Source organism: Hyla sarda, chromosome 6 (genome assembly GCF_029499605.1).
Source record: "Hyla sarda isolate aHylSar1 chromosome 6, aHylSar1.hap1, whole genome shotgun sequence".
NCBI classification, from domain to species: domain Eukaryota; kingdom Metazoa; phylum Chordata; class Amphibia; order Anura; family Hylidae; genus Hyla; species Hyla sarda.
In genome coordinates this window covers 71,080,070-71,093,888 of record NC_079194.1, presented here as the reverse complement: position 1 = coordinate 71,093,888, position 13,819 = coordinate 71,080,070, and the positions used below count along the sequence as shown (strand labels likewise).

At 41.2% G+C, this 13,819-nt stretch overlaps 2 protein-coding genes across 4 annotated transcripts in view; one reads left to right on the top strand and one right to left on the bottom strand.

Moving 5' to 3' along the window:
- Window positions 1-436: 436 nt before the first annotated feature.
- LOC130275755 (uncharacterized) overlaps window positions 437-13,819 on the bottom strand; it is a 28,822-nt gene continuing 15,439 nt past the window's right edge. Inside the window, exons 2-7 of one of the 3 annotated variants that reach the window (XM_056524108.1) lie at window positions 8,363-8,467; window positions 5,848-5,903; window positions 5,343-5,419; window positions 3,293-3,568; window positions 1,596-1,693; window positions 437-754 (exon numbers count right to left, since the gene is read on the bottom strand). In XM_056524108.1, the coding sequence (XP_056380083.1) occupies window positions 479-754; window positions 1,596-1,693; window positions 3,293-3,568; window positions 5,343-5,388 (696 nt within the window). In that variant the 5' untranslated portion in view covers window positions 5,389-5,419; window positions 5,848-5,903; window positions 8,363-8,467 and the 3' untranslated portion in view covers window positions 437-478. Of the gene's footprint in view, window positions 755-1,595; window positions 1,694-3,292; window positions 3,569-5,342; window positions 5,420-5,847; window positions 5,904-8,362; window positions 8,468-11,062; window positions 11,269-13,250; window positions 13,585-13,819 lie in introns of those variants that run through there. The other 2 variants (XM_056524107.1, XR_008844889.1) reach the window with 2 other exon arrangements.
- Window positions 8,347-9,961, top strand: LOC130275754 (putative nuclease HARBI1). The gene is made up of 2 exons (XM_056524106.1): window positions 8,347-9,046; window positions 9,472-9,961. The coding sequence occupies exons 1-2, from the start codon at window positions 8,347-8,349 to the stop codon at window positions 9,843-9,845; spliced, it is 1,074 nt and encodes a 357-aa protein (XP_056380081.1). The 3' UTR covers window positions 9,846-9,961.

Genomic DNA, 13,819 nt, shown 5'->3' with positions numbered 1-13,819 from the left:
ACAGTAGTTGTATCCGGAAGAAGGATTAAACAGTTAACCTAAAAGATACAGACAACAAAATCTCCAACATATGTAAGTAGTTTCCCATGCGGTTTTTACAGATATGTGACTGCATACGTCAGGGAGAGGAGGAACCGGTCCCTGCCGCATGCGGTCCCGTATCTCATATAGTTCTATGAGCGACCGGAGACTAACGCTGCCTCCGGTCGGCTCCGATTTGTAAACATATGCGGTTTCTAACCGGACCTTAAACCGCAGTCAACTGCGGTTTAAGGTCCCTTTAGAAACTGCATACGTTTGCAAATCAGAGCCGACCGGAGGCAGCGTTAGTCTCCGGTCGCTCATAGAACTATATGAGATACGGGACCGCATGCGGCAGGGAGCGGTTCCTCCTCTCCCTGACGTATGCGATCAAGTATCTGTAAAAACCGGGTGGGAAACCACCCTAACACTGAAACGTGTATATTTTTGGGGTGTTTTACGGATTCAAAACATTGCATTTTTCTTCCAAAACAGTAATTCGAGCAAGCACATGGTCAAGTTTTGCATTTATTTTCTCCTCCATTTTTTGGATTAAGGTGGACATTTGGCTAGTTAACTCTTCTTGCATTTGACATAGCCTCCGATCCAGAAATCTAATAGTTTTGGTTTCTGGATTCTCCCTTTGTGGCTCTGGAAGTTGTTCAAATTTTTCACTATCAATGGGTTGCAAATGCAATGTAAAATATTCTGTTTCCGGGCAAACCAACATTTCCTGTGAAAGAATTAGACACATTTTGCATCAATAATGTCCTTCGTCAATTTAGGATGTTGCGTTCCTGGTAAATTGTACATATTAATATAATAAAGTGGATTACACATTAGAGATGAGCGAACTTACAGTAAATACGATTCGTCACGAACTTCTCGGCTCGGCAGTTGATGACTTATCCTGCCTAAATTAGTTCAGCTTTCAGGTGCTTCGGTGGCCTGGAAAAGGTGGATACATCTCCTAGGTCTGTATCCACCTTTTCCAGCCCACCGGAGCACCTGAAAGCTGAACTAATTTATGCAGGATAAGTCATCAACTGCCGAGCCGAGAAGTTCGCTCATCTCTATTACACATCTTGCCCCCAAAACATTGTTGAATAGTTAATGCTTTTTGTGTAATCGATAAACAAGTGATGGCCCTGACACAACTTTTCATTTTTTGCAAAACTTTTTACCGGTGTTTGCAGCCTCAAAGTGGGGCTCTTGCGTGAACCCTGATTTGAGCAATCAAATGTGGACAGCAAGGTCAACATATTTTTAGTTCGGAGATCGAATTGATTTTCCCTTCCAATACTTTGCATCTGATATCTCCTTTTCTCCCATTTAGATTTTCTCTGTGTTATCTATAATCTGCTAAGTAATGATTATGTTTTGTATTTGGAATCTAAATTTTCCCGACTCAGAAAGGTTTTAATTGTAATAAAAATAGAAACACAAGAAGAAAACTTTTACGTTGGTTAATTTACATTAACCACTTAGCTACTATCCAAAGGAGAGTGGCCAAGATGCCTAATTATGTGTGTTTGCAAGTTTGTGCCACAAGGAGGTCACTAAGCCGGACTCACCTGATTCTCATCTGGCTTGTTGCAATTGCCACTAACACTTGGCTCCTCCTCATCTGTACATTTTGCCTGCAACTGTGTGTCTTCCTTTGGCTCATGTTCTGAAAATTAGGATTGTGGATTATATATTATTTATTTGAAAGGATTGATTGACTAACCACTTAAAAGATTGGCAAAATACGTTACCAAAATTCATATGCATTAATGTTTAAGCCATGTTGATTTTTCTGAAATACGTTAACCATTTCTGGGAATGTTTTTTCGCCTTAGTCTCAGTCAGATTTCCACACTGTGAAGGGTGGTTCATCATCAGGCATTACATCATCTCAAGCCATAGAAGGGAGAAATTCCTCACTTACTATGATACACCCAGGCCAGACCAGTTCACTGTGAAATGAGATAGGATTGGCTAAGGCTGCACACACCATCTCTGCACTAATAGCTTTTGGACTTCTGCCAGGCAAGCAGGAGTCCAAAGTCAGGACAAGAGATGTGTGGAAATGTGCTCGGGACCTGGAGGGAGACACCTGTTGTTCCATTTCTTAAATAGGTCAAACATATGTCCAATGTTTTGTGCCTTAAAAATAAGGCATTGTTACTAAGTAGAAGTGACCCAAAGGCTTTGAATCCCAAACATTTTGTGCCGCAAAGTTAACCTTTTAATTAATATAATTGTTCCCATCCAAATTCGATTGGCGGGTTTATCACCTGTAGGGCACACAGCTATCCTGTACATGCCACTGGAAGTCTGCATGAAGCGTTGTTTGAACTTTCTCACTGGAATTACCAGCCAACATACACCCTACATGCATCTATCTGGGATATACTTCAAAAGAAGCTTCTTTATTTCCAGCAGCATGAGTGAACATACAAAATGGTGCAGGTGGCCAGACAACCGCACGAGCAACGCCCGTTTTGCACGTAAAGTGCTTCTTCCAGTTTGTTGTCGTACTCCCATATCCTCCCTTAAATACCTGACCCTAATCCTGACGTAAAACAGAGGTGGGGACTAGCTAACAAGCATCCGCCGCCCTAACATTCCTCATATATTACGTCATACAAGTGCGCTCACGATGCTCCGTTGCTGCGGATACGAAAGGGACGCACACGCTGGTGCCGGAAGTGACGTGGATAAACACTCCGTCAGCTAACCTGTCGTGGCTTCCCCCGTCTCCACAGCAACTCTGCATCATGTGACATTCTTCGCACTGCGGGAAAGGAAAAATAAGAAGGGGGATACATGGTGGGGGTGTGTTGGCCGATGCACCGTGTCCCTTTGTTGGAACCCTTAATGCAGACTTACCTTACATGACCCTGTACAGGAGCTAGCGGGGTTAGCAGGATTGGAACACCCACAATCACCTACTTAACCTATCTACTTTTGGGAAATTCAAAAGTGTGGGTTTTCCTGAAAAACTCCTTTAAACTTAAAGATTTCTTTTGACACCTTAACTCCACGAACATGGCCCCATAGTTCAGAAAACAAAGTAATCCTAACTAGTTTCCCCAACCCAACAAAAACTTGGCTTACTTACTTTTTAACAATCACATTTGAAATTAAAAGAGTGCGTCAAATTTGTGCTTATGGGCAACATCTCCTTTTCACATGTTTTTAATGAACTCCCCTAGGCTTTACTTCCCTGTTTTGCCTAATTTTCTTTTTTTTTGTCAGTGTTACTTAGCATAATATATGTACTTACCTTCAGCAATCTGTCGGCGAATAGACCCCAGTCTACGAGTTTTGCGAACCTTTAAGTCGGAGAACCGTTTTTTTACTTGTTTGGAAGTGTGGAATGTTCCATATTTTTCCTTAAGATAGGTAGCTACTTGAGACATTATGTCATGTTTTTGCTGGTTCACCTGCCCTCTTGGGGCACGTGTGGCACTCAACTCATCAATGAGCCGAACCATATCCACAAGTTCTTTATGATGGAAGGTTTGCCCCCGTTGTCTGGCATTTGTGGACTGTCTTTTCTCTGAAAGAATGAAAAGTGGAATCATGAAATATCTGTTATATATGTTGTGCTTCTAATTTGTTACATATTTTTCTAAGCTTTTTAAAAGCCAAAATACCCACACACAGAGGAACAGTGTTGGACTTGACAGTAGCAATTTTTGGGCAGACCACCAACCCAAATGTTGCAATGTCCAAATGAAATACTCTTGCTCTGCACATGTTTAAAAATTGGCAAAAGAATAGGTCCAACACATATTTTACTCCCATATCATGTACAGTAACCTCCCGACATGCGATGGCCCCGACATATGATCAAATCGACATATGATGGCCTCTCAGAGGCCATCGCATGTTGATGTCAGCATCGACATACGATGTTTTTAGATGTCGGGGCCATTGCATTAACTGCTATCCGACAGCCCAAAATGCTTAAGCTGCTGTGGGATAGCAGTTTAAGCATCCCCGGCAGCTTCACTTACCTAGCCCCGCTGCTCCAGGTCCTCTTTGCGATTCTCTGGCGTCTCCTGCAACTTCCCCCTGGTCCGAGCCTCGCTTTCTGGTGTAGTTATTACATCGCTGCGCATGCCGTCCCGGCGCAGCAACGTAATAACATCACCAGAAAGCGAGGCACGCACCCCGTAGAAAATGCCGGAGATGACGGAGGACCCCGAAGAAGACGACGGAGCAGCAGGACAGCAGCAGGAACCCATGGGACAGCATCAGGAGCGGTGAGGACGCTGTCAGGAGCGGCGGGGACAGGTCAGTATATAATGTACTTTTTACATTGCAACAATCCCTCAACATACGATGGATTCAACACACGATGGGTGGTTTGGATAAAATTACCATCGGATGTTGAGGGACCACTGTACTGTTTCTACACTTGTTACAATTACTTTCTCTGTTTTTGAACACAGCCACATTCCATGTTAAATCTGAGTGTACGTTCATCTAAATGGATACCCAGCAGATTTGATGATGTTTAGCTGCCAATTAATGACCACTGTATGCTGCCTTTACATGTGCCTGCTTGGATTGTAACGGTATGTTCCCACTACGGACTTTGCGCGGAATTCCACAATCGTAAGTCCGTGTTGTGAACATTACATTATTGCAAATGGGTCTCCCCGAGACCTGTTCACACTGTGGAATTTCATTTGTGCAATATTTTGCCAATGAATGTAAAGCACAACAATAACATGTAATTACAGTCAATGTTGATGGGGCAGTGTGGCGCGGTCCTAAAGCGGCCGCCTGGCAGTCTGAATCTCCGCTGGCTGAATTAAGCTATTGGAGATTCTGTTCACACTCTGAAGAGGGTGAACATAACCAAAATAGGTAGCACCAAGCAGACCCACTGCAATGTGCGAGCTGCTGTGTGCATGTGCAGTAGCCTCAAACATTGCCTCAGCCATCTGCCTAGCTACACATTGTTGTAGCTTTTTACAAACCGGTACAGAGTAGAAGTTGACCCGTTTCAAAGCACCACCAATCAGATTGCAGTTTTCATTTTAAACAATGCCTCCACCAAATTCAACCATCCCGAAAAAAAATTTCTCCGTCAAACTGCGAAATTGGACATCTGGGCAGGTTTTTAGTCATCTCCATCTATGTGTGCGAGATTTTGGCATGTGCCTTGCCTCGCACATTGGTAAAGTGTGTCAGCTTATCGTGGTCATTTTAGGCTTCAATCAAGCACTTACACATGCTGCGTAACATCACACGACCATTTGGAGTTTTTGTTTTGTGTTGTATGAAATAATGTTCTCATCTCAGTATGGAATGTAGCCTACCTGACGTGACACTTTTGGACTGCTCAGTGCGTGGTTGTTTGGACATCCTCACCCACGTTTTTGAATTCTTGACAGATCTGAAATATGATACCAAAGAAGATCAGGCATGGATTTATCTGACTTAAAGGGAAGTAAGAAACATCACAGTGTTCTATGTCTGAAAACATGTCTCCATTAATATTTGTAAAATTTACCCTAGCCATATGTTCAAATTTTTTAGGGTGGGTCCAAGGCATTGGGCCAACTGGGCAAAATTTTATGTTAGAAATTATTTTAGATGGCCATGTTTGCACTAACAAAGGTAATGTATCCTTAACCAGCTTGAGGTCTGTTTCCCAAAGCGCCACCCACCCCACCTGGAAGAAATGCTTCCCCCGCCCAGCCAGCACAAAAATTTGGGATCCTAAATAGTTTTACAGAATTACATTCGATCAAACTACAGGGCAGTCAAATAATGTGTTGCTAATTATTTGATGTGCATGCCAAATGACATAGGGCTACTCACAAGTGACGTCTTCTCTGAGTTGACAATCAGCTTTTCGGTTTTGGTAAACACCGAACCTGGGAGAGCACACCACAAACATTTGGTTTAAAATTCACACACAAAATGCTGCCTCTTTACCAAACCAACATGTTTTTTGCCAAAATACCTAGTGACCCTTTGTGCACGACTATCAAATTGTATGGCAACATAGGTAGCTGTATGCCCTCTATCAGGGTCTTTCTAATTAATTTTGGGCCAACAATAAAAATTAAAAATGGAGGCACTCCCTCACCACATGTGTCATTATATGTGAAGGTCACAGGACAGGGGTTATTCGAAGTGATGGGCACATCAGGGTGGCGTTAGATGTGAGGGTCACATGTAATGGGGGGCATTATGTGGGAGGGGCACATGACAGGGGTGAATTCTAAGTCATGGCCATTATATGGGCAGATGACGGGGGAGGCCCTGTCATGTGCCCCTCCGAGCTAATACCCCCTGTCCTGTGCCCCATGTCCTCTGCCACTCACATCTAATGGTACCGTCATGTTTCCCTCCCATATAATGCTTCCTGTCCTGCCCCCTCAGGGGGCATTCTACGCAAGTGGCACAGGACATGGGCCATTCTAGGTGAGGGGCAAATGTCAGGTGGTCATTCTATGTGAGGGGAACATGAGTGTCCGCATGCTCATTGCGCAGCAAGGGCCTGGGACATCCCTGCATCATGAAGATCTAATTTATGACACAGGGATATCTCTATTACACTGTCCGCCAGTGAGTGACATTGTTGACTGTACCAGTGCTCCTTCCAGGTGTCCCGCCTGTCTCCCCCCTGATGGTCTCCCTGCTTCAAACTGTCTTTAACTGACCTCCTTACTTGCATCCTGGACCATGGGATAACGAGCAGTAGGTTTTTATAATCTAACTTACCTAAGTTAATGTTATGGAGAAATGTTTTTTGCTTTTGGCTGAAACATACCTTCCTTTCGGTTGCAGCTCCGCAGTGGCGTTCTTTACTGTTTCCCAGTGGCGTCGTTGCGATCACATGTCCCCCAGGCATGATAGGCATTGGTTAACTGGTTTGGGCTCTTGCTATTGGTTGGCGCCGTGCATTAGTTTGTTTTTTTTGGCGCAATTGCGCAATTTTTAAACGGACTTGCGCCAAAAATAAAATTACCAGGGACCAAAACCCCGCGAAATAAATAAGAAATGGCGGAGCTACTCACACTCACACCGAGCAACCTGGAGAGACTGAGGTAAGGCAGCCTTCAAATGGTATAATGGGTAATCAGGCCAAAAATTGCAAACATTAACAACAATGTAGATGAGGTTTAATGTTATAACCTGTATGTATTGCTAGGCAGGGCTGCCATCCCAAATAGTGGGGCCCCTTAAACAGCTAAAGGCCTGCCTGCCCCCCCAACAAAATCAACTTATTAGGCTTTTTATCAAATGTTGATTAAATCAATAAAACTAATTTGATTTGGGTTGTGGAAGGGGGTGCTGATTAATTTACAGTAAGACGGTAAGGCAAAACTACAACTCCCAGCATGTGGGACTACATAGTAGGAGATAGTATATATCAGTGTTTCCCAATTAGGGGTGCCTACAGCTGTTGCAAAACTCCAGCTCCCAGCATGTGGAACTATATAGGAGTATGTAATATAGGCTAGACTAGATACTAATATATAGTCCAACATGCTGGGATTTGTAGTTTGCCAACAGCTGGAGGCACCCCTGGTTGGGAAACATTGACCTATACTATATATTACTGCAATTTCATCAGCAACCACCCACCCCCCTCCCCAAACCAAATCTAATTAATCTGGATTTGATCTAATTATTTTTAGCTAATTTAGTAGTTTGCTAAATTTTTCAGTTAATGTTGGGCCATGCAAATGTCTGTTCATTTTGCGATTTTGTTATAGGCAATTTTGCGGACACATTTTTTTTTTTGCTGTGGTTAAAGTTTCAGCAACGTACCTTGCAATGTCCAGTAGGTCAGTAACGTATAGGCTTTTTGAGGCTTACATTCCAGTGTTACGGCCCTTTTTTTTTTTTTTGGTTTCCTTCGCCATAACTTGGTGTATTCCACAAAGATTAACATTTTTGTTTAGGGAATTTTCTTTGTTTCTTTGCTTTTTAACATCAGAAGCATTCCAAACTTGTTTTGTACTAATTTTTTTGGGGTAACACATCTTGACCAAATTGGGGAGAACTACTAACAGCATGGAACACACAGATTTGGCCCTGGGGTCAGTCCAAACACCCAATGCGAGAATCCATAATAGAGCAGAGATGCATAGCGACTGGATCGAGTGCGCGCATTATTTTTACAATATTGGTGTTAGGCTTGTGCAGGATAGCAAAGGAGTCTGGACCTTGAAATCCTCAGGTTAGATAAAGATTTTAGTGATATGTAGATTAGGTGAAAATGGAGTACCCCTTTAAGAAATGTTGGATCTAGCTAACCTTTTTTGATTTTTTGTTTTCTTACAGTCTCACTAAAACAAGATTACAATGGAGGCACACTTACCCATAATGATGATGTGGCAGAATGAGGAAACACAACCTCAGTCCTTAATCACAAAACGTCGTCAGCCAAGAGTGTTCAGAGAGCGTGTGGCACTCAGTTCTTTTTCTGAAATGGAGATAAGACAGCAGTTTAGATTAAGTCGACAAGCAATTGAAGAACTCTACAGCAAAATCCAACCTAGTTTGGAAAGAAAGACAAAACGTAGTCAAGCCATTCCTGGAATGACAAAGTTAATAGCTGTGCTGCATTATCTCGCATCGGGCTCCTTCCAATATTGTGTAGCTTCCAAATTTGGAATAAGTCAGTCAGCTTTCTCAAGGATTGTTCACGAAGTGGTTGAAGCCCTTTACAATGTTGTAAATGATTATATTAAATTTCCGCTAACCAGTTTGGAACAGAGGCAAATGATGGCTAAATTTTATGCAAAGGCTGGATTCCCAAACATTCTTGGCCTTATCGATTGCACACATGTGGCATTGATTCCTCCGGCCCAATTTGAGGCAATTTACCGCAATCGTAAACTTTTCCACTCCCTCAATGTCCAAATTGTGTGTGGGCCCAATTTTGAAATTCTGGATGTAGTGGCATCATACCCAGGCTCAAACCATGATTCCTATATTTTACAACAGAGCTTGTTAGGAAACATGTTTGCAAATGGTTCCTTTGGAGATGGCTTGCTTCTAGGTGGGTTCCGGCACATTTCTTTACAATCATGTAAAATGATGTTCATTCATTCATATGTGTTTGGTGTAAAGGGACTAGTTCCCTGTTTTTAGAGAGCTCTGTATTCTGAATTTTGGGCAAGTTGCACACATTCAAACACGGATAGCTTACTTGCATTGGACGAAAGTTGTCCATCGCATCTTAGCCCCTTTCCAAAGGATAGGGGATAAGATGTGTGATTTCATGTATGGTGATGCAGTTAATCCACAGGATCTCTCCTTCAGCTACCCAGGTCATCTTATGCAGCTATTGTGTGGTTTGTTGATAAGTAGTATTTTGAGCCAGATGGCCTCTACCGTTTCCACATTATTATCCTTTTTGAAAATAACAAAAAAGGGGGACAGGAATTAAAATGTTTTTAATATGGAATTATTATATTCTTGCAGGTGACAATGGGTATAGTTTGCAGTCTTGGCTGATGACCCCATACTTAAATCCTTCAACAGCTGCAGAGAAAAAGTACAATAGGGCACATGTTAAAACACGAACCCAGGTCGAGAGGCTTTTTGGCATACTAAAAAGCCGTTTCCGGTGCCTGGATATCACTGGTGGTGCCCTACTCTACAAGCCAGAATTTGTGGGTAAACTTGTTATTGCATGCTGTATTCTACATAATATTGCAAATACTCATCAAATTCCTATTGAAATAGCATCAGATTTACGCGAACATATAGCATGTCAAGGGGAATATAGACAAGAAGGCACGCATGAAGGTCGGGCAAGACAGCAGGAAATTACACATCGGTTCTTTAGAAACTAATTTTTGCAAAATTCTTTTGGAAATGTGTTAGAGCCTTTTACATATTTAATTTTACAGTAGTGTCTTTCAGATTAAATGTTACCTTGGAAACTCAGTTGGCCAGATTAAATGTTGTATTTTCCTGCTGTGGACTACTTGTTTTGTCTTGTGTTAACTGACTCCTGATTGTTCCCCCCACATTTAATTTTTGGAATTTTCTTGGTATAATTGAGCCAAAAATGGCAATCATTTAGGAATACACAACTATGAGAGACAATTAAGTAAACCTGGATATTATACTAAGGAGTTTACCTTCCCACACATTTGTTTTAATTATTTATCTTTTCTCAAAAAAATAACACACCACACAAGTTAAGACTCAAATCAGATTAGAGTTGTACATATCTGTATATATTTACATATGGTATTATATTCGCCAAAAAAAAAACATAGCAGTTATATGTTTGTGCGATTGTTTCACATTTATGGAAGCAAAAACCAAAAAAAAAAAAAGGAGGAAGATGCCTTTCTGTCTTATACATGTTGGTAAAATTTTCAAAAATAAGAAAATTAACTAAATTTCCAAGAAAAACAAAAATGCACGTGGGATAGGTAGTCATGTTTAAAGGGACATAATCTACGCCTTTTTTTAAAATAAACTAGAACAAGTCCACAACAACTAGATGTAAACACAAACAAATTGTTAGCTAACAATCAAAATTTGGAAAAGATTTTAGCCTTTTTTTAGGTGGAAGGGAACTACAGAGAACTGACCCCATTTCTGTTTTAACATCCATCAAATATTCAGCCCTAGTAGAGGAAGGATTATTGGTCTGTTGTGAGGCAAGAACTGGTGGTGTGGGGCATGTTACCCTATGTGTGGACAAATCTAGAACTGAGGACTGAGGAGGGGATTGAGCAAATAAATCTGACTGAGTATTTATGTTTGGTGTTAATGAGCGAGACCGGGGGAATAAACCAGAATAATTTGAAACCGAATGTAAAGTGAGCCCTGATGAGGTTGAGGCCACATCTCCTTCAACAGACAAGTTTAATGAGGCAGGTTGTGGTGACACACTACCCAAACTAGTGCTTGGATGTGTCTCAACATTAATGTTAACAATGGTAGGTGGGTCAACTGCTACTTGGCTGACACCTTGGCTTTGTAGACTTTGGGCATAGAGTTGACACATTACTTTCAAGGAATGATCAATATTTACGACAGCGTTAGCAATCACCTTAAGATTTGCCTGGTTTCGCTCAGTATAATCATTTAAGAACCGAGTTTGAGCTGGAGTGAACCCTATGTCATTGTTGATATCTTCCTCAATTGACCCAGTCTCAATTTCTTGGGGAATTGTCTCCTGTGCTATGTCCGCAGTTGGTGGTTGATCAGCTGGTCTTTCGGGCTCCTCAACTGGTGGTGCTATCGGTGAAGTATTGTCTTCTCCAAAGAACAACACCCAAAAAAAAAAAAAAAAAAATTATGAACACTAAAAAGAGTTAGTACAAAAAAGGACAGCAGTAATAACCGTAACGCAATATATATGCCCAGTGGGGGAGCTTAGTAATAACCTGTCCAGAGGCAAAGTTGCTGAGTTGCCCATAGCAAACAAGCAGATTGCTTCTTTCATTTTGCCAAGGTCTTGTTAAACGTGAAAGAAGCAAGCTGATTGGTTGCTATGGGCAAGTCAGTCACTTTTTGCGGGACAGGTTTTGTCCAATCTCCCCCTAAGTGTTTGTTAAGGGGATATCAGGTATGTAACACACTTTGGTATGTGCATAGTGAGGAGCCCTTATTGTAACATATATGTTGTAGTATGTCTGAATTTGGAGATCACACATGTCGTGAGTTTTACTTTGGTGCACCAGTACGTTAAATGTTTAGAAATAATCTTTTCACTTGGGTTTACGGACTTTAGGTGTGTTTGTGTTACATTTTGCAAAATCATCATTTATATTTTAACAGACTTAATAAAGGTTAATTGAAAATTTGACTTTGTGTTCACAATTTTGGAGAACACAAGGGGGGAGATTAGCAAATACCTGACCCAAGCTAAATGAGGACATTTTCTTGGGGGGTCAAAAACAGACCACTGTAGTGATTTGTCACACGCCTATTTTAAACTTAAATAATGTCTGTGATTGTTTGCTATGGGCAACTCACAATTTAGAGGGTTACACGTTTGGCAAAATAGACTACAACATGTTGGAGAAGCCATTTGTGTATTACGACACTGTTTTTGCAAATGTTTGCATGAGCATTAAAGGGGCACTCCACTGGAAAACATTTAGATTTTTTATATTTTGAATCAACTGGTGCCACAAAGTTAAACACAATTTTCAATTATTTTGATTAAAAAATCTTGATCCTTCTAGTACTTATCAGCTCTTTACTGACACCCCCTGTCCGTGTCAGAAACTATCCCTAAGAGGATAGGTTTTCTAGGGGGAAATGCTTCTAATCCGGATAGTTCCTGACACGGACAGGGGTGTCATTAGAGAGCAATGTTGTCAGACCAAAAAAACTAAACGAAAAATGTATTGGTTTTAGACAGCAGCTGATAAGTACTGGAAGGGTCAAGATTTTTGGAGAGAAGTCATTTACCAATCTATTTAAAGGGTTATTCCAGGAATTTTTTTTTTTTTTAGATATATATCAACTGGTTCCAGAAAGTTAAACAGATTTGTAAATTACTTCTATTCAAAAATCTTAATCCTTTCAGTACTTATGAGCTTCTGAAGTTAAGGTTGTTCTTTTCTGTCTAAATCCTCTCTGATGACTCCTGTCTCGGGAAACGCCCAGTTTAGAAGCAAATCCCCATAGCAAACCTCTTCTAGACTGGGCGTTTCCCGAGACAGGTGTCATCAGAGAGGATTTAGACAGAAAAGAACAACCTTAACTTCAGAAGCTCATAAGTACTGAAAGGATTAAGATTTATTTAATAGAAGTAATTTACAAATCTGTTTAACTTTCTGGAGCCAGTTGATATATATAAAAAAAGTTTTTTCCAGGATAACCCCTTTAACTTCCTGACACCAGTTGATTACTTAAAAAAAATAAAGAAAAATTCCAGGGGAGTACCCCTTTAACATTTGACTACGAAGATGCCAACAATAAAGGGGTATTCTGGTGCTTACACATCTTTTACACTATCCAAAGGATAGGGGATAAGATGCCTGATTGCGGGAGTCCCGCAGCTGGGGACGTCCGTGATCATGCCCGCGGCACCCTGTTTGTAATCAGTCTCCGCAGCGGGTTGTCTCTGACTCTGATTACGGGCGACTACAAGGCCGGCAGCGTGTGACGTCACACCTCTGCCCCCGTGTGACGTCGTGCTCCGCCCCTCAATGCAAGCCTACGGGAGGGGGCGCGATCACCAGCAATTTAGATGAGAAGCAGAGAACAAATAGGAAATAACTCACCATGCCTCTGGTGTGCTAAAGCCATCACATCCAGATCAGCAACCCCTTCTATTTGTTCAGTGGCAAAAGTTTTTCTGACCAGTTCCTTCATGGTGCTAAATTGTATGTTAACATGAGGAACAACAGAAGTTCCTCGCCTTTGCTTGGTTAAAATACCCATTTTTTTTTTAACTTGGCTTCGCAAGTCATTCCATTTTTTTTTTATTTGCCCCACATTCCTCTTATCCACTCCAACTGCATTAACACAAACGAGAACTTCCTTCCACAGATTATTCCGAAAACCAAGAGTCGTTTGTGACTTATTTACAAACAGGTCGTCAAATTGCAAAACAACCTACAAAAAAAAAATTGTCATTAAGATTACAATCTGCAATACATTTGAATTAACCACCAACCAAAAAACCAAACTAAACCAGACCCAAAAAAAAAAAAAAAAATGGGCAAATGTGGGTAAGGAATATGGCTAAAAAAAAGATAGGTAATGAACACCTAAAAGCTTATGTTCACACAAGTCTTGCTTTTAAGGGAACTTAACAAGATAGATAGTTACAATTGTTCCAAAGCTAGAA